Source organism: Gopherus flavomarginatus, chromosome 2, assembly GCF_025201925.1.
Source record: "Gopherus flavomarginatus isolate rGopFla2 chromosome 2, rGopFla2.mat.asm, whole genome shotgun sequence".
NCBI lineage: Eukaryota > Metazoa > Chordata > Testudines > Testudinidae > Gopherus > Gopherus flavomarginatus.
In genome coordinates, this window is record NC_066618.1 from 98,913,794 (window position 1) to 98,935,706 (window position 21,913).

General features: G+C 45.9%; 2 protein-coding genes across 2 annotated transcripts in view; one reads left to right on the forward strand and one right to left on the reverse strand.

Annotated features, from left to right (window-relative positions):
• The first annotated feature begins 2,304 nt into the window (after positions 1 to 2,304).
• On the forward strand, positions 2,305 to 8,659 carry SEC61G (SEC61 translocon subunit gamma). Its single transcript, XM_050937851.1, has 4 exons — positions 2,305 to 2,464; positions 5,726 to 5,825; positions 6,673 to 6,775; positions 8,432 to 8,659. Exons 2-4 carry the CDS (start codon positions 5,732 to 5,734, stop codon positions 8,439 to 8,441), a joined length of 207 nt encoding a protein of 68 aa, XP_050793808.1. The 5' UTR covers positions 2,305 to 2,464; positions 5,726 to 5,731; the 3' UTR covers positions 8,442 to 8,659.
• A 1,216-nt stretch (positions 8,660 to 9,875) lies between these two features.
• The window catches only part of TPK1 (thiamin pyrophosphokinase 1), a 497,034-nt gene continuing 484,996 nt past the window's right edge, over positions 9,876 to 21,913 (reverse strand). Inside the window, exon 9 of the mRNA XM_050937807.1 lies at positions 9,876 to 10,196. Within this exon, the coding sequence (XP_050793764.1) occupies positions 10,066 to 10,196 (131 nt within the window). The 3' untranslated portion in view covers positions 9,876 to 10,065. The remainder of the gene's footprint in view (positions 10,197 to 21,913) is intronic.

Below are 21,913 nucleotides of genomic sequence, written 5' to 3' on the forward strand. Positions count from 1 at the left end.
TGGTTAAGCCAAGATGACCTTTTGCTATACAGTACTTCCTCTCTCTCATGCAATGGGATAGTTTGGTCTTGTGCCTTTAATAATGTCTCTTTGAAAAACCTTCTCTTGAACTGTTTTTCCCCTCAGTCTTGCTTCCCATGGGATTGTACCTACCAACTCCCTGAGTTTGCTAAAATATGTCTTCTTGAAATCCGTTATCTTTATTCTGCTGTTTTCCCTCCTACCATTCCTTAGAATCATGAACTCGTCACTTCATGCTAACTTTCACCTCAGCTGCCTTCCACTTTTAAATGCTCATCCAGTTCCTCCCTGTTTGTCAAAATCAAATCTAAAACAGCCTCTCTCCTAGTAGCTTTCTCCACTTTCTGAAATAAAAAATGGTCTCTAATGCATTCCAGGAACTTGCAGGATATCACCCTTGTTTTTTTACCCTTTTTTTACCCAGAGACTTTCAACAAGTTTGTATCCCATTTCCATCTCAATCCCAGTCCAAGTGTGTATACATCTTTGATATTCAAGGCATCAACTCTTCCCTGCCTGTCCTTCCTCAGCAAGCTGTACCTTTCTACACCAATATTCCAGTTGTGTATTATCCCAAGTCTCTAAGTGATCTCTCTCCTGTCATCCATCTCCATCCTCTGATGAACAGAGGTTAGGGACACTATTTTTTACCCTTCCTGGCTAATCACCATTTATGGACTTGCCACCATGAATTTAGCCAGTTCCCTTTTAAACGGCCATACCAGGTCAGACCAAAGGTCCATCTAGCCCAGTATCTGTCTACCGACAGTGGCCAAGGCCAGGTGCCCCAGAGGGAGCCAAGCTAACAGGCAATGATCAAGTGATCTCTCTCCTGCTAGCCATCTCCATCCTCTGATGAACAGAGGCTAGGGAATATCAGGGTTGGAAGGGACCCCAGAAGATCATCTAGTCCAATCCCCTGCTCAAAGGGGGACCAATCCCCAGACAGATTTTTACCCCAGTTCCCTAAATGGCCCTCTCAAGGATTGAACTCACAACCCTGGGTTTATAGCAGGCCAATGCTCAAACCACTGAGCTAGATGTGGATGACCTCTGTGAGGCCAACTATGTTATAGTTGTGTTCTAGTTCTTCCTGTTTATTCCCCATATTTCTTGCTTTAGTATACACACTTACGATAATGATTTCATTTCCCCACTATGTTTCCTCTTGTCTCCCCTCTGTCCCTGCTATAAGTGCACATTCTTTCTCCAGCCCCCCCACCCCCCAGTCTAACCCTTCTCTCAGGTTGCCATGTGTTTGACTTACCTGTGGGCTTTTGTCTCCTAGGTGTCTGAAGTTAGGCTCCTACATACGTATTTGGACAGCTGAATAAAAGAGGCCTCATTTTAGCGTGCTGAGCCCACTCACACTTCTCCCTCAAAATCACACTGAAGCCAATGGAAGCCAGGGATGCGCAGCACTTTTGAAAATTCTGTCCATTTCTGTGAAGGTGCCTAAAACAAATTTTGAAGCCTAAGTTCAGGTACCTGGATGTGAACATTTGAGCTCTATTGGGGCATAGGATTTTCTGTTGCCAACAAATAAAAAAAAACACCTGCCCCTGGGTTTGCATGTTATTTGAAAATAGCAGAAATCCCTTACACATCAAAACAAGGAAAATAACAGCCACTGTCCCACTGGCTGCCTGCCCATTCCCACGTCCACAATGCTGAGCTGTCTATATGACTCCCCTCTCACTGTACTGTCTGTTGGGAAGGGCCCACCATGGGAAACTGTAGCCCAGAGGCTCCCCAGCTGGGTAATGCCTGCAAGAGTGCATTGGGTTCCTATGCAGAGAAGGAAGCAGAGCCCATCTTTTTGTTCTGCATTTGTATAGCACCTTGCACAGTGGAGGGAGGCTCTTATCTGAATGGGGCTCACAGTCCCTCCTGCAATACAATTAACATAGTGGCTCACCACAGTGTTGCTACTACTATGGGACGCTGCATTATGCCAACGCAACCGCTGTGTAGAAACGAGAGCGGGAGCTGTTACTACCCCTAAGCCCCCTCCCACGATAAGGACCCACTGGAGAGCGCAGCACCACAGGGCGGGGGACAGACCGAGCGCATTGGAAGCTACACACAGCAGCGACAAATGTACGTGACGCGTCCACATCAACATTCCACCCCCCACCCTTCCCTTCTTAAACACGTAACTCTCCGCACCTGCGCACGCGCAGCTTGCAACACCCATCCTCTCCCTACCCGCGCGGGAGTGGGCGTGGCCTGCCGCATTGCCTCAGAGCGCATGCGTCAGAGAGGGGCCGGGCCTGCCAACATCCCGGCCGGGAGCAGGGGACGACGGCCTGGAGAGGGGGGCGTAGCGTCGGGGGCGGAAGTGCCGACGTAGTTTCTCGTTCCGGTTCCGGTTCCTCGCCGCGACTTGGGCAGTTGCTACGTGTCCTTAGCGCGAGCGGTTCGTTCGGCCCCGGAGCCTCAGGTGAGAGCGGTAGCGGCTCCTCCAGTGGGGGAGCGGGCGGGGCCCCCGCCAGGCCCCAGGGCAGCGCGCTGGGCTCCCCCCTCCCCCCCGGTAGCTCTGAGGGGGGCGGTGAGCGGGGGGCGCCGTCATTCCCCCGGGCCCTGGATGCGCCGCTGGGGCTGTAACGGGCTGGCGGGCCCGGGGCTCCGTGAGCTCGTGTCCGAGGGCTGGGGCCCGCCTGGAGCCCGCACGCAGCCAGCCCGTCTCCCCTCCCCCCGGGCCCGAGGCCGCTCCGCTCCGTACGTGGAGCGGGTGTCAAGGGAAACGAGAACGTGAGTCCGGCGAAAGCTTCGGCTACGGCTGGTCCGCGAAATCCCGGCCATAAACCAGCCCCTCCCCCATTCCCTCTGCCAGCTCCACTATCCCCCCACCCCCGGGGGAGAGCTTGACGAGTCATTGCTCTTCTTCAGGGAGAAGCCAGCAGTGAATCACAGCAGGGTCCTGCTCCCTGACCACGGCTCCTAGGGGGTGTGGTGATACAAATCCTAAAAGGTAGTGTGACTACATCAAATGTTGGGCCATCTGATTCCACGAGGAAAAGGGCACTAGTTTCACGTCTCTGCATGCTTAATAATTGCAGCTGACAGCAGCGTGTCGCCGAACTGCCTGCCCCCTGCTATTGTAGGATGGTTTGCCTTACTAAAGAAACTTCTGATTTGTATTTCATTCAAGCAGATGTGCGAACAAAACTGTAAAACGTAGTAGATTTGTAACTCATTGCACCCCTCTTGCAAGTTAAATTTTTGCAAAGGAATAGGTTTTAACTGATAACTTGAAGATATTTAGTATCCGAGGGGTAGCGGTGTTAGTTTGGATCTGTAAAAGCAGCAGAGAGTCCTGTGGCACCTTATAGACTAACAGACGTATTGGAGCATCAGCTTTCGTGGGTGAATGCATCCGATGAAGTGGGTATTCACCCACCAAAGCTCATGCTCCAATACTTCTGTTAGTCTATAAGGTGCCATAGAACTCTTCACTGCTTGAAGATATTTGAAAGGTATCACATGGCAGTTGGATCTTGCCCTTTGTGGGTACTAAAACCTCCTTTGCTATCTAGGATTTTGATTAATTGCAATTAACTCATGCAATTAACTCAGAAAAATTAATAGCACTGTTAAACAATACAAATCCAAATATTTAATAAATTTCAATGTTTTTCTATTTTTTAAATATATTTTTCTAATACATTACAGAATACAAAGTGTACAGTGCTCACTTTATATTTTTATTAAATATTTGTACTGTAAAAGATAAAAAGAAATAATATTTTTCAATTCACCTGATACAAGTATTTAGTGCAGTCTATTTATTGTGAAAGTGTAACTTACAAATGTAGACTTTTGTGTTACATAACTCACTCAAAAAGCAAACAATGTAAAACTTTAGAACCTACAAATCCCCTCTGTCCTACTTCTTGTTCAGTCAATTGTTAAGACAAAGAAGTTTGTTTACATTTACGGGGATACTGCCTCCGCCTTCTTATTTATGTCACCTGAAAGTGAGAACAGGCATTTGCATGGCACTTTTGTAGCCGGCACTGCAAGGTATTTACGTGTCAGATATGCTAAACATTCATATGCCCCTTCATGCTTTGGCCACCATTTCAGAGGACATGCTTCTATGCTGATGATGCTCGTTTACAAAAAAATATGCATTAATTAAATTTGTGACTGAACTCCTTAGGGGAGAATTGTATGTCTCCTGTTCTGTGTTACCCAAATTTCATGTTATAGTAGTCTCGGATGATGACCAAGCACATGTTGTTCTTTTAAAGAATGTTTTCACAGCGGATTTGACAAAACGCAAAGAAAGGTACCAATGTGAAATTTCTAAAAATACCTACAGTACTTGACCTAAGGTTTAAGAAGGTGAAATGCCATCCAAAATTTGAGAGGGATGAGGTGTGGAGCATGCTTTCAGAAGTCTTAAAAAGAGCAACACTCCACTGAGGAATCTGCAGAACCTGAACCACCAAAAAAGAAAATAAACCATCTGCTGGTGGCATCTGACTCATGATGATGAAAATGAATATGTGTTGGTCTGCTCTACTTTGGACAGTAATCAAGCAGATCCCATCATCAGCATGGACGCATGTCCTCTGGAATGGTGGTTGAAACATGAAGGGACATATGAATCTTCAGCGCATCTGGCACGTAAATATCTTGTGATGCTGGCTACATGTGGACTTGTAGGCTCTAAAGTTTTACATTGTTTTATTTTTGAATGCAATTTTTGTACATAATCCTATATTTGTAAGTTCAACTTTCATGATAAAGAGATTGCACTACAGTACTTGTATTAGGTGAATTGAAAAATGCTGATGCTTTTTATAGTGCAGCTACACCTCTACCCCGATATAACGCTGTCCTCAGGAGCCAAAAAATCTTACCACGTTATAGGTGAAACTGCGTTATATCGAACTTGCTTTGATCTGCCGGAGTGCGCAGCCTCTCCCCCCCCCCCCCCCAAGCACTGCTTTACCGTGTTATATCGGGGTAGAGGTGTACTTGTAATAAAAAAAAAATAAATTGATCACTTTGCATTCTGTGTTGTAATTGAAATCAATATACTTGAAAATGTAGAAAACAACCAAAAATACTAAATAAATGGTATTCTGTTGTTTAACGACACGATTACTTTTTTAATCATGTGACAGCCCTAATTTAGATCATGACACACTCAAATGTTTACTGTTTGTTGTTCTGGTTGTAGTTAAAACAAAAACACACCTCCTGGAAGACTATTCACGCAACTTATAGATGAAAACTATAATGTGATAGTATATCAGTACGCCAGTTAGATTCAGAATGTATAAACTGGTAAATATAGAAGGAATAATGAAGACACAAATGGAGGAACACTATGCAGGAGAATGGGAACATCAATAAGCCTCAAAGGATGTAAAAATTGGAAGTCAAAGTTCATGGTTCTTTGGATTGATTACTTGACTGTGCTAACGGGTGTGGCTCCATCTCCTGGGTACAAAATACATTGCAACAAACTATGGATTTTTAACAGCTTTGTAGACTTAAAAAAAACCTAGAATCCTGACATTGTATGTGATTAAAGACTGAATGTGAAAATGTTAACACTTTAATGTACATTAAATAAGACCAGCAGAAGGGCAAAGGGAGGATTTGCCTCTTTATGTAAGATGTGAAATGATTTTTCAAAATGATTCTTGAAACAATCTGTGTATTAAAATTGACCTTGCTCTTGCAGGCAGTCATGGATCAAGTAATGCAATTTGTTGAGCCCAGCCGTCAATTTGTAAAAGATTCCATCAGGCTTGTTAAAAGATGTACTAAGCCAGACAGAAAAGGTAAAGTATGCAAGAAGGAAGATTAAAGGGAAAAATACCCTAGGGCCGTAATGCTCATTTCACTTTAATTTTCTATCTTATGATATTGTCTGAACGCAAAAAACAGGAAGTTCATGTGTTTATAGGCATACTGATGTCTATTCATTTTTCATGTTGACTGATTCTCAATTTTGCACTTGTGTAGCAAACAACCTGTTTTGCACAGTTTTGTCTGAAAAATCATGAAATGCACTTAATTCTGTGTGTAACAACCAATTTGAAAGTTTTTTTTTTTTCTTTTTTCTGGTATACATCTTGCTGAAGTCAAACTTGTGATAGCAGTATGGTAGTGAGTTTCTGAAGCAGTCTACACAGCTGAAGTGTTCTCAAATGTAAATTGCTTAATTTCAGAATCCTTTTGATAATGGCTTCTATGGACGCTTCACATCCTGATGTTTAGTTAGATCAGATTAATCTTGTGCAGTGTCACTAACTTGATTTTACTTGCTTTCTTTTGGAAATTGAATACTTTAGTACTTTGTTTACAATATTGTCTGACTTAAAAGTTTAAGTTAGCTAATCTGGCTTTAAGTAATGTGTGATTCTGTATTTCATAATCCTACAAGTATTAATCCCTGGAAACCTAGTATTTCTAAAACTTGGGTTATTTTTAGAAATGAAATAACGGTGTCTGTCTCTGGGCATTTACCATCTAAAAGGCACTTCTAAAGCGCCTTTTATCTTAACGTTGGGAGAAACTTTCAAAGGCACAAATCTCTCCATGGTCATTGTAGTAACCTAATCTACTGCATTTTAAGTGGTAGATTTAAATTTACAGGACTAAAACCTATAACTTCTTAAATTGCAGAATTCCAGAAGATTGCCATGGCAACAGCAATAGGTTTTGCGATAATGGGATTTATTGGTTTCTTTGTGAAATTGATCCATATCCCTATCAACAACATCATTGTGTAAGTAAATCTGATAAAATGGTAATGCCAGTATCAGAACATGAATAACAAAGTGTTCAGAGTTGTATTGATAACTAAGCTTAATATTTCAATGAACACAATCATAAGGCCGTTTTGGTATTCATTTATCCAAGTACTTATGTGGCCCCCATCACTATAGTACAGTATAGTGAGCACTTCAGCAACCTTCATCTATATCTTGCAAACATTCAGGAGTTTTCAGTAAATCAGTTTTGCTTCAGATATATTAGTGCTTCAACTTTTGTTTACTAAATAATATACTGCAAAATTTTAGTGCTATTCATTGCACTTGTAGATGAGAGAAGGTGGCCCACAATGTTTAAATACTCCTGGGGGAATTCTTTACCACTGTGCAATGCAGAATTTATGCAGAATTCCATGTTTCCCCTGTGGAATTGGGCCACAGAGCTGCTGGCCGCCACTAGGGGCTGCTGGACTTAGCAGAGCACAGTTTACAGTGAGTGGTGTGCCCAGCCCAGTGGGGATAGAGGCTGCACGTTGTGGCTGCCCAGCTTGAGCCTTATTCTCCTGGAGACAGGAGAGGGCCTGGGAAACTCAGCTCTGGCATAGGGTGAGGAAGAGCAGGGTCGCACCACACCATGTCCCCTTGCGGGACAGTAAAGAAATTGGTGGTGCATGCAGCTGGGCTCTGGGAGGAGGAGTGTATGTGTTCCGGAGGGGAGCGCAGGTGTCTGGGATCTGGGGACCCCACATAGCCCAATCCAACACTCCTCAGTGGGAACTGGGTCATTAGAGGGTTTCTTTAACTCCTGGGAGAATCTTTTTAGTTATATGTGTTGTCGACAGGTATTCTGAAATAAATTACCAAAATAATTGAAACTGGAATGCTTTATTTGTCAAATAAAACAATATCAATATGCAGAATTTTTTTGGTGCACAATTGCCCCAGGAGTAATTACTCGTTGCAGGTTTAGGCAGTACAGTAGTTTGTTTAGATTTTGCATTCTCAACTTTCCACTTAATTTTTAATTAGAAATTTCACCAAGTGACTTGAACACTTGCAGAGAATGTAGTATAAATGAGGCATATAGTTTTGAGAAGTTAATGTTTTGAGATTGTATTGGAAGAAAACACCCAACAAAGCTAATAAATAATAGTACAAAATACGTTTATTAAAATAAAGCAGTGTTTCCAATATTACATAACTTTTGTACAATATACCACAATTTATGCAGTAAGCTTTTGCATATGAACATTGAAGCTTAAATCAATCTGGTAAGTAGCACTACAAAAATCACGGATAGTGAAGGTTTCAAACACTTCAATTAAGACTTCTTAATTGGTTAAAAAAGCAGTCATTTTGGCAAAGTTATTCTCAACCATTTCCCTAGTAGGGATGCATATTACAACAAAAGTTCCAGGACCCCTCTCCCATCTAATCAAAGAAAAGAGGGTGACTGTAATCCTCTGACATGTTTCCTGCCCCTTTGGGAGCAAGAGTGGCATAATGCTCAAATTAAGAAAACTCTCTCAGAGCACAGATGAGACTAAGGAACCATGTAATGTCTGTGCTGTTTTTAAGGCATAGTGGGGATTTAGTTCCAGTTAGAATGGGATGATATAATTTAAGATAGCAGTCTTACTTGAAACTGATCAAACTCTCTTGTTCTACAGTGGTGGTTGAACACTCATCAAGAAGATCTATTACCTGAAGTTTGGAGTGATGGACAATGGGCATGGGGTGGGGGTTTGTTTATTAATATTTCATAAATCTGTATCTTGTTTACTTACTGCTATAAACCAGGTTAAGATTTAAAAGAAACTTGCCATCTGAGTTAGTCTCATTTTGTTTTACTGACTCTTTGAACTCTCTTGGTTCAGTAAATAAATAACTTGTCACTGTGTGCTGCTTATTGTATGAGATGAGGTAAAGTGAGTGAACTGCCTTTCTTTCTTTCTTGCTTTCAGCAGTAGAATAATTCTTTACATATTTTGGCCCAGCATTAGATGGTACTAAAACCAAAATTCTAAATCCATTCATATTAAACACTAACCTACTGCCATTTTCCTATATTGTGTCTTGTAACTGGGGGAGGGAGACCCTTACAAAAAGGAATGTGCCTTTATAAAGTGCTGTCAGAAGCATAAAGCAAGCTGAAAAGACTTCACTCTAGTCTTTGAGCTGAAGTAACCTTTGGTTTTACCTATAAAAAGTAGGGTAGTTTTCCCAGATCTTGTTCTAAACACCATCTCTTTAAGAGGCAACAACTGAAATACATACTTACAGATCACATTATCAGCTGCAGGCCCTTGCCCTTCCTTACCAAACAGTTTTGGATTCCACTGATGTGTCTACAGTGCTTTTCAAGATGGTGCAGCTTGACACCAACATTAGCACTAAATTTGTTAGTGTTTAGCATCTATTCAATGACGTGGGCGTTCTGTGCCACCTTACGCTAACGAACTCTACAAGAAAATATAGCAGTTTGGTTATCACAGCAGTCTGTTCAAATGTTACAAATTAAAATGCAACTTTATCCGGTTGTTTAAAGAACTTGCATGAACTTCTGTATACAAAGCTCATACAGTTGTGACAAATCTAAACTTAATCTATAAAAGCTTGCACACTAACTATCACTTTATTAGTTTAATGCTGCTTACCTTCTGTTAATTAGAAGTTTGTAAATAGTACTTGATGCTGGAAAGTAGAAGTAAAATGGCAGCACAGAGAGCAGCATTAAAAGAAATACTCAGCCTTCTATTCTAAACTTCACTGCAGGGGTATTGCTGTTTTTCTTTAAAATTTGCAATTAGCTTTTACGTCTACTTCACTTGAGTTATGTTACTAAACAGCAGGGTAGAAGATCAGCCTGTTCTAGTCACATTAAACAGCAAAAGGTTTTCTTATACAAAACAAGAACATACATAATACATCATTTAAAATTTGACTTGGGAACAGATTCTTCAACCACTGATTTAACAGTAATATTAAAACCTAATATGTACATACTCCTGCATGGAGTAAAGTAGGTCAGTCTATGCCCATTAGTCCCTTCCGTGCTGCTGGTTTAGGAAGTGCATGTGTCCTACACATGGAACTAGAAGGAGATATTCTGTTTTGTCACTATCCGCCTAAAGATTTTTTGCTTGACCAGTTGATCTCCATTGTCTTTCCTTTCCCTCTGCTCCTCCAAAAATTTGTTTGTTTTTTTTTTACTGCTGGCACAGTAATTCTGTTTCTGTTAATGAGTGAAATTTTCCAATAAGTTGAAAGTCTTTGGTCAGCTGAAAGAAAGGCAGTTATCATCTTAAGCATTTTGCTTATTTTTGATACCCATTGTCCACAGCAACGGTTTATCTGTTTCTATGGTCACAACTTCAGAGTCGTCATAGGTATTTGAAGTGCTGACAAGTGTTCCAAACTTTAGCACATGGTTAGCTGTAAACAATAAAAATAATTTAAGTAAAGTCCAGGGAAATCTCTTTACAAAGGCATTTAAAAAGCAAACTGCCAAATAAGCAAATGAAGTGACATTTATTTCTGCTCTGGTTAAGGTGGTTTAAATTTCATGTTGACTGCAATGAGGACAATAGACTCTAAAAATCTGTATATATATCCCTTTGTCCCCTAAATGTTTATATCCAAACCATTCTTGATCAATATGTGCCATCTCAAAAGTAATTCTGCGTAAATTTAAAAACTAAATCCATCATCTCTACTACAGAATAACAAAGTAAAATACAACCAACATTAAAGCACAGGCCAGCAACTGACAGTAGCATGTAAATTTATTTTTTCTGCATAAACTAATTGAAAATAACAGGTGAGAGAGAATCCTTCATTTTCCACTGTAGGTTAAGTTAAGAATTCAGCTCTGCCTCAGTCATCAGTTCACATTTTTAATAATACTGGTGCTTTTGAAAGGCAGCTGAAGGAAACAACTTACATGAATCAAGTACTTTTTTGGCCCAGAGTGATTCATAAACAAAATACAGGCATCATCTCCTTTTGGAATGAAGAAAACCCAGGGGTAGAAGAAAGCAGCTGTTTAACAATGCACAGCAATAGTTTAGGAAGGGAACTGAATGTAGTAGCCAACTGAAATTCCTGCAAATGGTAATTACTCAAGTTGGAATTTGGCCAAGGTAGCAGGGTCAATTCCTTTACACTTGCATGAAGTACCATGGGATCTTTAAAGGCCAGTATGATTAAAAGAGGAGAAAATTACCATATTCCTTTCCACCAATTTAAAGGTTGGAGTGGGGAGAGGGATAGCTCAGTGGTTTCAGCATTGGCCTGCTAAACACAGGGTTGTGAGTTCAATCCTTGAAGGGGCCACTTAGGGATCTGGGGCAAAAATCAGTACTTGGTCCTGCTAGTGAAAACAGGAGTCTGGACTTGACCTTTCAAGGTCCCTTCCAGTTCAAGGAGATAGGTATATCTCCAATTAGAAAAAGTGTACTTGTACCCTTGCCACATATCACCCATGCAAGATGATGTACACCGCATACATTGGATCCCTAGTCATTAAAGCTTGTTTCTATTAGAATGATTATTTTAATGTAACTACAGCTGGAACTGAGATACATCAGCAAGGCTCCACATATCAAAGTTTGGGAACCACTATTCTAAGCAATTTCTCTTATAGCTGAGGTGCTCAGGAAGTGAGCTTGTTGGGCCATTTTTGTTCTAGGTCACCTTCCACTGCCAAACTGGCAGCAGTTTTCCAGGGAGAGAAGCAGCTTCTTACATTATATAAATGTGGATTCGCATCTGCCAGGATCAACCCACAATCTACTAGCTTTTACCTCTATCCACACCTGCGGCAGCAAGCCATCTGGAGGGGCAGAAGGGAGTGGGGGAGGGAAGAGGCAACACAAGGGCAGGGACTAGGGGGAAGGGGTGGTGTGGAGGAGGGGGACAAGCCGCTGGACAGCCCCAATTCTGACCTGATGCCCAGCTCTAGCTGCTGGCCGCCAGACCCGAGCATGCTGCACCCCTCAGGCTGCCCAAGCCAGACACCATAGGACAGGCACTGCCATGAGATATGGCACCGGAGCCCAGCTGCTGCTGCTCAACATGTACCTGCCAGGTACTGGGCCTGCTGCCTCAGGGGACAGGATGGGGCCCAGGCTCAGAGCCCCCACCACACACATGGGTCTGCCCTCCCTGCGGGTACCTGGCCTGAGAGGATAGGGATGGGCTCCCAGAACTTCTCACCCATTCCTGCTTCCTACGCCTTGGGCTCACTGACTTTCATCCCTTTGCTTCCCGAGCCGTCAGCCAGGCAGCTGGGCTCCTTGGCACTTCATGGACTCTCCATCCCCTGCCAGCCATCGACTTTCCTCCATTCTCCCCCTTCCCTTCTTGCTGCTCCCAGCCTGGTTGGCAGACTTTTTATCCTATTTAAAGCACTCCAGGCTCTGTCAGAAATTGGATTTCCTTTTCCTTGACATGTTGCCTGGCTTCATAACCCCAGCCGAGGGGAAGTGGCTGCGGCTGCTGCGAATGGAGACTGGGGAATGGCTGCGCTTTATAAGCCGCCCAGCGGGCGCTAGGAAGAGGCAAAGTGCCTCCAAAGTGGTTTGGGGCTTGGCTTGGCCCGGTGTGAATGCATCTCTGTCTTCACTCCAGATCCATAGAGCCCTGTGCTATTGTATCTGCATCCACTGCACTGTCCTCAAAAACGGTCCACAGATTTGCAGGGTTCTATATATAAAGATTATAATATCCATCCATGTGTGTATTTTAAGATCAGTAAGTCCTGTACCAATTTCTGCTTAGCAAGAGCATGAACTCCAAGATTATCCCCAATTTCTGCTAAGCAGTATCACTAGGCTAAGGCCTTTGCAGGCCACTTAGAGGAAAATATTTACAAGATGTGCTTATTTTAGCCATCAGTTACATTATTACTAGCTGATGGGTAAAATAAGCACATAATCCACAAAATGGTAGCAGGATCTACATGGCAGGGTACAGGGAGACCTTCAGAAACAGAGCTCAGGAGTGTGTAGAGACCAGCAAGACCCTTTCTGTGGTCTCTACATCCTGTCAATTTATGCAGCAAAAATGCATCAGTTCTGGTGGATCTGAAGCTGGACCCCTCTGGATTTGCAATTAAGTGGCCCAATGTAAATGAAAAAGTCTTTGCTTTCTGGGTGCACAAACCATGGAAAGTTACATCAGTCAACTAAGTAGTGGGCTGCTTTATTTGCAGCCCCAGACCCAAAGAAATTCCCATTCCAGACATGAATGGGGGCTGGGCCATTCACATGTATTGACTGGCTCCTTGCCTCCCACAACTCATTATGCGGGACTATCTCCCTCATCTTAAATCACAAACTAGAGGAGTTGCCATAAATCTCGGGCAAAGCAATCTCTGCATAGCCTCAAGAAGTAGGACAGACAAGAACTAGGCCTAACTTTATAATATACTTATTTTAAAGTAATCCTTCTGCAGGTCAAACCTTCAGTTGCTGTTCCTATAGGCCCTACCCTCACTTTAGTTGCTGACTTGGGACTGTTGAGAGGCTTCTCTGTCAGCATTCATTATGGTAGTGTCCAATTCACACAGCCCCTTCAAAATTCTTTCCTAAGTCGCTAAAGGTCTTGGAAACCTTTTGGATCACAGAGGGGTCTGCGTTTTTTATTCCCCTACCCTGCCAGGCAAGAATACATTAATTCAACAGGAAACAGCTACTGTGTTGGGTCAAGATCATACTCGCCCAAAACTGGTTACCTATCTTTCCTGTTGTTCTTCGAGATGTGTTGCTCATGTCCATTCCGTTCTAGGTGTGCATGTGCCGACATGCGTGGTCACCTGAGATTTTTGCCTTAGCAGTATCTGTAGGGTTGGCAGTGGCGCCCCTTTGAGTGCTGCACTCATGTGCCGGTATATCAGGTGCCACTGACTGTACAGCCTCGGTTCCTTTTTGCTGGCAACTCCGACAGAGGGGCAGGAGGGTGTCTAATAGAATGGACATAAACAACACATCTTGAAGAACAGGTATGAAAGGTAGGTAACCATTTTTTCTTTTTCAAGTGCTTGCTCATGTCGATTCCATTCTAGGTGACTCACAAGCAGTGCCAATGGAGGTGGGCTCAAAGTTCATGGTCTTGCAGCACTGCCCTGCCGAAGCCAGCATCGTCCCAGGCCTGCTGGCTCAGTGCATAATGAGATGTAAATGTGTGGACAGATGACCAGGTAGCAGCTCTACAGATCTCTTGGATCGGCACCTAGGCTAAGAAAGCCGCTGATGACGCTTGCGCTCTAGTCGAGTGCTCTTTGACTATAGCCACACTCGCCAGCTCATAGCAGTATCAGATGCAGGCTGTGATCCAGGATGAAATGCTTTGAGCAGACACTGGGTGACCTTTCATCCTGTCTGCCACCGCAATGAGCAGCTGTGTTGACTTACAGAACGGCTGTGTCTTATCGACATAGAAGGCCAGCGCCCTCTGGATGTCCAGGGCATGTAACCTGCACTCCTCTTCAGATTTATGGGGCTTCAGAAAGAAAATATCTTGGCCAGTATGAAACTGGGAAACTATCTGGGGCAGGAATGCTGAGTGCAGCCGCAACTGGACTTTATCTTTGTAGAACACCATATAGAGTGGATCTGATGTAAGCGCTCTTATCTCAGACACTCTGCAGGAGGATGTAACCACCACCAGGAACGCAATCTTCCAGGAGAGAAGGAGAAGAGAGCAGGAAGCCAGAGGTTCGAAGGGAGGCCCCATGAGCCTTGACAGCACAAAATTCAAATCCCAGGGAGGGACAGGATCCCAGACATGAGGGTAAAGATGCTCCAGATCTTTCAAGAACTGGGCCACCATGTCGTGTGTGAAGACCGATCTTCCTTGGAACGAGGAGGAGGGAAGTGTGGAAAACCGAAATAGCAACCAGGTGGACCCTGATCGATCACAGGAACAAGCCCTGATGTTTGAGGAGCAGATAATCAAGGATCACCTGCAGCGAGGCCTGCTCTGCCTAGATGCACCAATCCGAAGCCCAGCATATGAATCTTTTCCACTTCTCCCAGTAAGTCGCTTTGGTGGAGGGCTTTCTGCTACCCAGCAAGACCTATTGCACCTGGGTTGAACATTCACACTCTTCTGCATTCAGCCATGCAGTCAAGTGCAACACCTCCAGGTTTAGGTGCAGGAGACTGCCGTGGTTCTGGGACAGCAGGTCCGGCCAGAGAGGGAGTTGCAGCGGTGTGGCTACCGAAATGTCTAGCAGCATGCCAAATCAGTACTGATGAGGCCACTCGGGGGCTATCAGGATAACCCTTGCCCTGTCCCATTTGAGCTTCATGAGGACTCTGTGGTTCAACCGCCCAGCAGGAAGGTGTACATCAGGGCTCCCGCCCATGGAAGCAGGAAAGCATCTGACAGGGATCCCCTGTCCGTCCCCCAGAGCGAACAGAACACATGGCATTTCCTGTTCTGGTGGGACTCCGCCTGGGGAGTTCCCCACTTTTGGAAAATCAGACTGGCTGCCTCCAGATGGAGCGAGCACTTGTGGCAAGACGAGACGGTCCTGCTGAAGCGATCTGCTAGCACATCCTTGGTCCTGGGCAGGTACGCGGCTATCAGATGAATGGCATGCCGCACACAAAAGTCCCAAAGCTTGAGAGCTTCTTGGCAAAGGGTCAACAACTTGGCTCTGCCCTGCCATTGATGTAATACATTGCGGTGGTACTGTCCGTGAGGCCCTGCACCACCTTGCCCATCAGGTGGGGCAAGAACACTTGGCAGGCCAGGCGAACAGCACGTAGCTCCCTGACATTGATGTGAAGGGCCAGATCGTCTCTCAGCCAGCAGCCTTGAGTGCTGAACTCTCCCTGGTAGGCTCCCCAGCCCAGGTATGAAGCATCTGAGACCAGGGTCAGGGCTGAGGCTGCGAAGGTAACACCCTCCAAAACTGTCCCAGGGTTAAACCACCACTCCAGGGATGACAGGATGTGATCCAGCATCATGACTACCCGGTCTAGATCGTGTCTGTTGGGGGTGTAAACCAATGCCAGCCATGTTTGCAGATGCTGGAGGTGGAGCTGGGCACAACTAACCATGTATATACAGGCGGCCATGTGGCCCAGCGACTGCAGGCAGGTGTGAACCGGGATGAGCAGATGGTTCTTCACATGGGAGATCAGGTCCGACATGGCCTGAAAACATCCCTCCGGTAGGAAGGCCCTGGCTCGCATGGAGTTGAGAAACACCCCTATGAACTCAATGCAGTGGACTGGCCTTAATGTGGATTTTTTCTTGTTTATCAACAGGCCCACGTAGTGGCAGGTGGAATGCATGAGATCGAAGCTTCTCTGCATTTGATCCGAGACCTGCCCTTGATGAGCCAATTATTGAGATATGGGAAGACCTGGACCCCTCGATGTCTGAGTAAGCGGCAACTGGCGCCATTCATTTCGTGAAGACCCTTGGGGCTGATGAGAGGCCAAAGGGGAGCACAGTAAATTGGAAATGGCATTTGCCTACTATAAAATGGAGGAAATGCCTGTGACCTTGGAATATGGAGATATGGAAATAGGCATCCTTCAAGTCGAGGGCAGCATACCAGCCTCCCAGATCCAGGGAGGGGATGATGTGAAATTTCAACTTTTTGAGAGACTTGCTGAGGCGTTGAGCATTCAAAACGGATCAGAGGCCCCCTTTGCTTTCGTGATTTGGAAATAACGGGAGCAGAAACCTTTCCCTGCCATGTGCCAAGGGACCTCCTCCACTGCCCCCATGCGCAGGAGGTTTTTGACCTCTTGAAAGAGTAGTTGATTGTGAGAAGGGTCCCTGAAGAGGGAGAGGGGGTGGGAGGAAGGGGCAGCCATAAACTGCAGGGTGTAAAGTTGAGACACTGTGTCCAGCACCCAACAGTCTGAGGTGACTTGGGAACACGCCGAACAGGAGGGACAAAGATGGTTGAAGAGTAGGGTGGATCCTGGAAGATGACTGGGGTGTCGCTCTTGACCACACTCTCAAAAGGAGCACTTCTGGCCCCCGGGGTGAAGTTCCCTCTGCCTTGACCTCTAGAGTGCCTCTTGCACTGAGCCTAGTGCTATTGGTGCCACTAGCTGTTGGTCCGAGGTGGCGGCTGATGAGAGGTGTGAAGGAGGCATTGCCATAAGCAGCACTACCCACATGCTCAAATAAGGCCTCTGCGCTGGCCACTGGCCGTGCTGCCAAGTCGGTGCTGTTGATGTTGACCCGGCCTCAAGTGCCCATTTGTGCCAGTGCAGTCTAGGCAAGGGGCTGAACTAGGCTTCTGTGCTAGAGGAATCTCCTTCTGGTGACCACGGTGGGGCAGTCAGTGCCTGGGTTTGTTTGCTGACCATTACCGTTAGAGACCAGTGCCCAGAACAAGGTGATTGGTGCCTGTATTGAGGGGACTGGTGCTGGTGCCAAGGGAACCAGGGACACAATGAGGAGCACTCCCACAAGGCAGGTGATCGGGGCGTGTGCCGAGAGGATGACCGGCAGGAGGGTGAATGACATCGGTAGTACGGAGATTGGCGTCTTCCTCTAGGCAATCCGCGTTGAGATGACAGAGACCACAAACGTGGCACCAGTGACTGAGGGCGAGCCCCAGAGAGTCGGGGCTGTGACTCCAGTGATCTGCGGTGCGGTGGTGGAGAGCACTGCTTCATCTTGGGGGATTGGCGGCAAACCACGGCTCCCTGAGTAGTCTTAGCAGCTGGCTTGCCCTTGCGGGGAGCCTTTTCTGGTTCCTGAGGCACGTGCTGCACTGGCGGTGCAGATGGAGGCCTGGGCTTGGCGCTGGGGGAGCCTGTGAAGGTGTCGGTGCTGTAAAGGTGTTAGGTCCCATGCTGCTCCTGGGAGTTGGTGGTGGACCTTTCATGGGGCTAAGGACCCCAGCTGGAGAGGTACGAGCGTGCAGCTCGGGAGTGACCGGGCAGCCCATAGCGGGTCCCTTGCCCGATGACCCATGGCCCTTTTTGCCTGGTGCCAGGGAGCTATACTTTCTCGTCTTCTGTTTGGGCACCAGTGATGGGAGTGCACTGTGTACTTGGTGAGTCCTGGCAGGGCTGCACGGAGGCTGGATGCAGGGTGAACTCCATGAGGAGTGCCTGTAGCCGAATATCCTGCTCCTTTTGCATGCGGAGCAGGAAGTTTTTACAAATTCGGCACTTCTCTGTAATGTGTGGTTCCCCCAAGTACTTGAGGCATAGGCCTGCTGCAGTCCATGCAAGGCATAAACACTTGAGCCTGGGACATGCCCCACCTGGGGAGAAGTCCCCTCTGGGACCCTAACTGCTAACTACTAACTAAACTTAACACTAACTACTATAGACAAACTATTGACAAGGCCCTAAGGCGCGAAGTCAGTAGATGAAAAACCTCTAGCCCTTGCAATGTAAGGAAAGGCATTCTGACTAACTCCCATGGATGGTAAGAAGGAACTGAGAGGGCGTAGGGTCAGCAGCGCCTGATATAAAAGCACCTGAGTGCAGCATTCAAAGGGGCATCACAGCCGACCCTATGGATACAGCTAATGCAAAAATCTCTGACGAGTGCACATGTGGGTGCACGCACACCTAGAATGGAATCGACATGAGCAAGCACTCGAAGAACACCACAGGTTATAGTTCCAGGAGGGCTGTATCAGACAAAAACTACTCCTGAGGGAATTCTGAGCCAAAAAATTGAAAATTCTGCACCAAAAAAAAAAAAGTCTGCACATAATACTTTAAAATTATGCAAATTTTGGCAATGAAGAAATGTGAAGGCTCCATAGAGGTGGGCAATCACCTTGCAGCTCCCCCAGGATATGGACTCAGCGGTGAGACTGCACCTGACCCTGACACAGTGCAAGGGCCAAGCCCACCCCAGAAACTACCTGGGGCCCTGCTCCTCTGCACCAGGCGTACTAAGTGTGGGCAGACAGGCTCAGCCTGGCAGGATCCAAGTGTGGATGGACTTAGTGTGGGGAATCCAGATATGGACTGAGAGGATTCTATGTGGGGCAAACTGGGTGCGAGGGGGTCTGAGTGCAGCGGGGGCCTCTGGATGCACAGGGGTTCATCAAGGGGATTCCGGGTGCAGGGGCAATGGGACTCTGCAAGGGCATGTAGGTGAAGGTGGTTGGCACTCAGCGGGGGGTCTGGGTAAGGAGGGAATGGGGTTCGTTGGGGGGGGGTCTGGGTATCAGGGGCTCAGCAGTGGGATCTGAGTGCTAAGGGAGTGGGGCTTGCTGGGGTTGGGTGGGTGGGGGGTCTGGGTGCAGGTGGTTGAGGCTCAGTGGGTAAGTGTCTGTCTGAGTGCTCATTAGGGTGGTCCAGGTACAAGGTGGTGGGGCTTGCTGGGTGGGGGTTTGAGTGGAGGGGGCTCAGTGGAAGGTGGTCTGGCTGTAGATGTAGGGGGTTGGGGCTCAGCTGAGGGGTCTGAGTGTAGGGGCGGGGATGGAGCTTGCCCAGGGGCTCTGGGTGCAGGGGGTAAAGGACGGCACAGTAAGGGGTTGAGTGTGGTAGTCTTGGTGAGGACATTCCTGGTGCAGGGGGCCAGGCTCGGTGGGGGGGGTTTCGGTATGAGAGGTCCAGATGCACAAGAGTTGGGTGGACAGTGGTGCAGCTCCCTGTACAGTGACCCCTCTCCCATGGCTGAGAAGCAATGCAGTATGGACCTTCCTGCAGCCAGAAGAGGTTTCTGGGTGTGGGTCTGACCCAGCCCCAGCTGTTCCTTACAGGGCAAGAGGAAGTCCTGTCTTCCTCAAGCCCAGCCGGGACTAGCAGCTGAGCCTGGCACAGGGTAGGAGCCACCAGCCGTTGATTCGCCCTCCTCTCCTCCCCTCTCCCCCGTGATTTACCTCTCCAACAGCTGCTCCAGGCACCCAAAACAACATGACTGCTCTTACGGCTTCCCTTTGTTTCCCCGTCAGAAGTCATTTGTTCTGCAGGGAAGCAAAGAAATCTGCAGAGGACGCAAATTCTGTGTACACACAGTGGTGCAGAGTTACCCCTAATAAGACTCATGCTACAGTTATTCTTCGATAAAGGCCAGAAGAATGATTGCCATATTTGGGGTCGGGAAGCAATTTTCCTCCAGGGCAGATTGGCAGAGGCCTTGAAGGTTTTAAGTCTTCCTCTGCAGCATGGGGCACGGGTCACTTGCTGGAGGATTCTCTGCACCTTGAGGTCTTCAAACCACAATTTGAGAACTTCGATAACTCAGACATAGGTTAGGGCACTGGTTTCAAACCTTTTCGTCTAGTGGGTGCCAGACGAAGGACCACTGCAGCGGTGGAGCACCCGCCGAAATGCCGCTGAATTTTGGTGGCATTTCGGCAGTGATGCCTCTCGATGACGCCGCTTGCCATCGACAAGCGGTGTCATCGAGAGGCATCCCCGCCGAAATTCGGGGGCGATGCCTCTCGATGACATCACTTGTTGGCGACAAGCGTCATCACTGAGAGGGTCCCTGCCGAAATGTCGCTGAAATTCGGCGGCATTTCGGCAGGTGCTTTCCCGGGGGCCAGGACGCGGGCGCATTAAGATGCCCCCGTGGGTGCCATGGCGCCCGCAGGCACCGCGTTGGGGACCACTGGGTTAGGGGTTTGTTACAGGAGTGGGTGGGTGAGATTCTGTGGCCTGCATTGTGCAGAAGGTCAGACTAGATGATCATAATGGTTCCGTCTGACCTTAAAGTCTATGAGTTAGTGTCGGCTGACTACGTAATGGCTGGCTAGTGTTAGAGCACTGGACAGACATGTAGGAGAGACTTGGGGTTTATATGCAACTCTGCCACTGACCTGTTGGATGAATTTGGGCAAGTAATTCACATCTCTGGGCCTCAGTTTCTCCATCTGTAAAATGGGGATAATCGTACTGACCTTTGAAAGTGCTTTGATACCCACTGATGAAAAGCTCTGTATAACAGCTAGGCATTTTCATTAGATTGCAGACAATGGGAGAACTACTCCATCATAAGAGAGAGCAGCCTCTGCAGCTGTCTAGTCAGAGAGGCCTATGGAAAATGCTTTCCTCTGGAGAAAGCCTTAAAATAGCTTGCATGCTTTGTTTTGCAAGCTTTGCAGTTGATCTTATTTCCTTAAAAGCAACTCTGCATTTCTGAATTTTCATGCTAAAAACTGATGATCAAGTTAAACATTTATAATATACAGTCAGCTCGCAAAAGCTGTTTACAATCTGAAATGTCATAGAATTTCTTTACACTGTCTCACAGACATTTAATTTTGTCATCTTTGAATATAGTACACAGATTGTACATTGCAGCTTCAGGGAAAAACACCGCCCACCCCTAAACAACCTATCTGTTGTTCAGCCCAGGACTTTTCCTCTAGAAATCTGATGGTTTAATAGTAGTATTTATTGCACCTTCCTTAATATTTTAAACATGATTCCTATTGTTTCATCTCCAAGTATGAAATAAAGGCTCAGTAACAAACCAAGCATTAAGAACCTGTCAGCATAATAAAACAAAATTGGAAGCAGTAAATCTTCAGGAATAAAATATTAAAAATGAAGTACGTTAAAAGAGGGACAAGTCTCTCTAATATCCCTGGGACCAACACAGCGACAACACTACAAACATAAGTTAAAAGAAAGATTGTCCGTATAACTTCCTTTCTATCCAATAGGGGGAGCTTTTTATCTTCATCTACACAGGATTTTCTTCTTTGCAAGGATGGAAATAGAGGTGAATATGCAAAAGGATATAAACAACACTTTATTGATTCACACAGTTCAAATGGAAAAGTTCAAATGATTTGCTTTCACACCCAGCCAACATTTCAACTAGTGTAATTAAGAAAGCACATTTTTAAGACAGCAAATGAGCAGTAATGTGTGGCGAAGTAGAGTTGAGCTGGCAAAGGTAATAGAACTAATGCAGCTTCTATGTTTAACTGTTAGTCTTGCAGAGAAAATTTATTACATCTTAATGTTTGTGTTACAACATCATATGCTAAGTTATCATATTCTCAAAGTATCAGAAAATAGAAACAGTAAAGCTCTATTTGTTAATATCTGATCCTCATTCCCTGGCCAATGCAAGATTATTCAACATAGTCCATTTTCTTATGTTGTATCAAATCTAGCTTGAAAAGTCCCAAGTAATGGCTCATCTATTCTTTTCAGGAAGTTTTTTCTGCTATTCACTCTAATTAA

Excerpts from the sequence above, each read along its gene's own strand:
- SEC61G (XM_050937851.1), top strand. The coding sequence starts at position 5,732 with ATGGATCAAGTAATGCAATTTGTTGAGCCCAGCCGTCAATTTGTAAAA. Across the intron at positions 5,826-6,672 it reads TACTAAGCCAGACAGAAAAG|AATTCCAGAAGATTGCCATG; the intron begins GTAAAGTATGCA and ends CTTAAATTGCAG.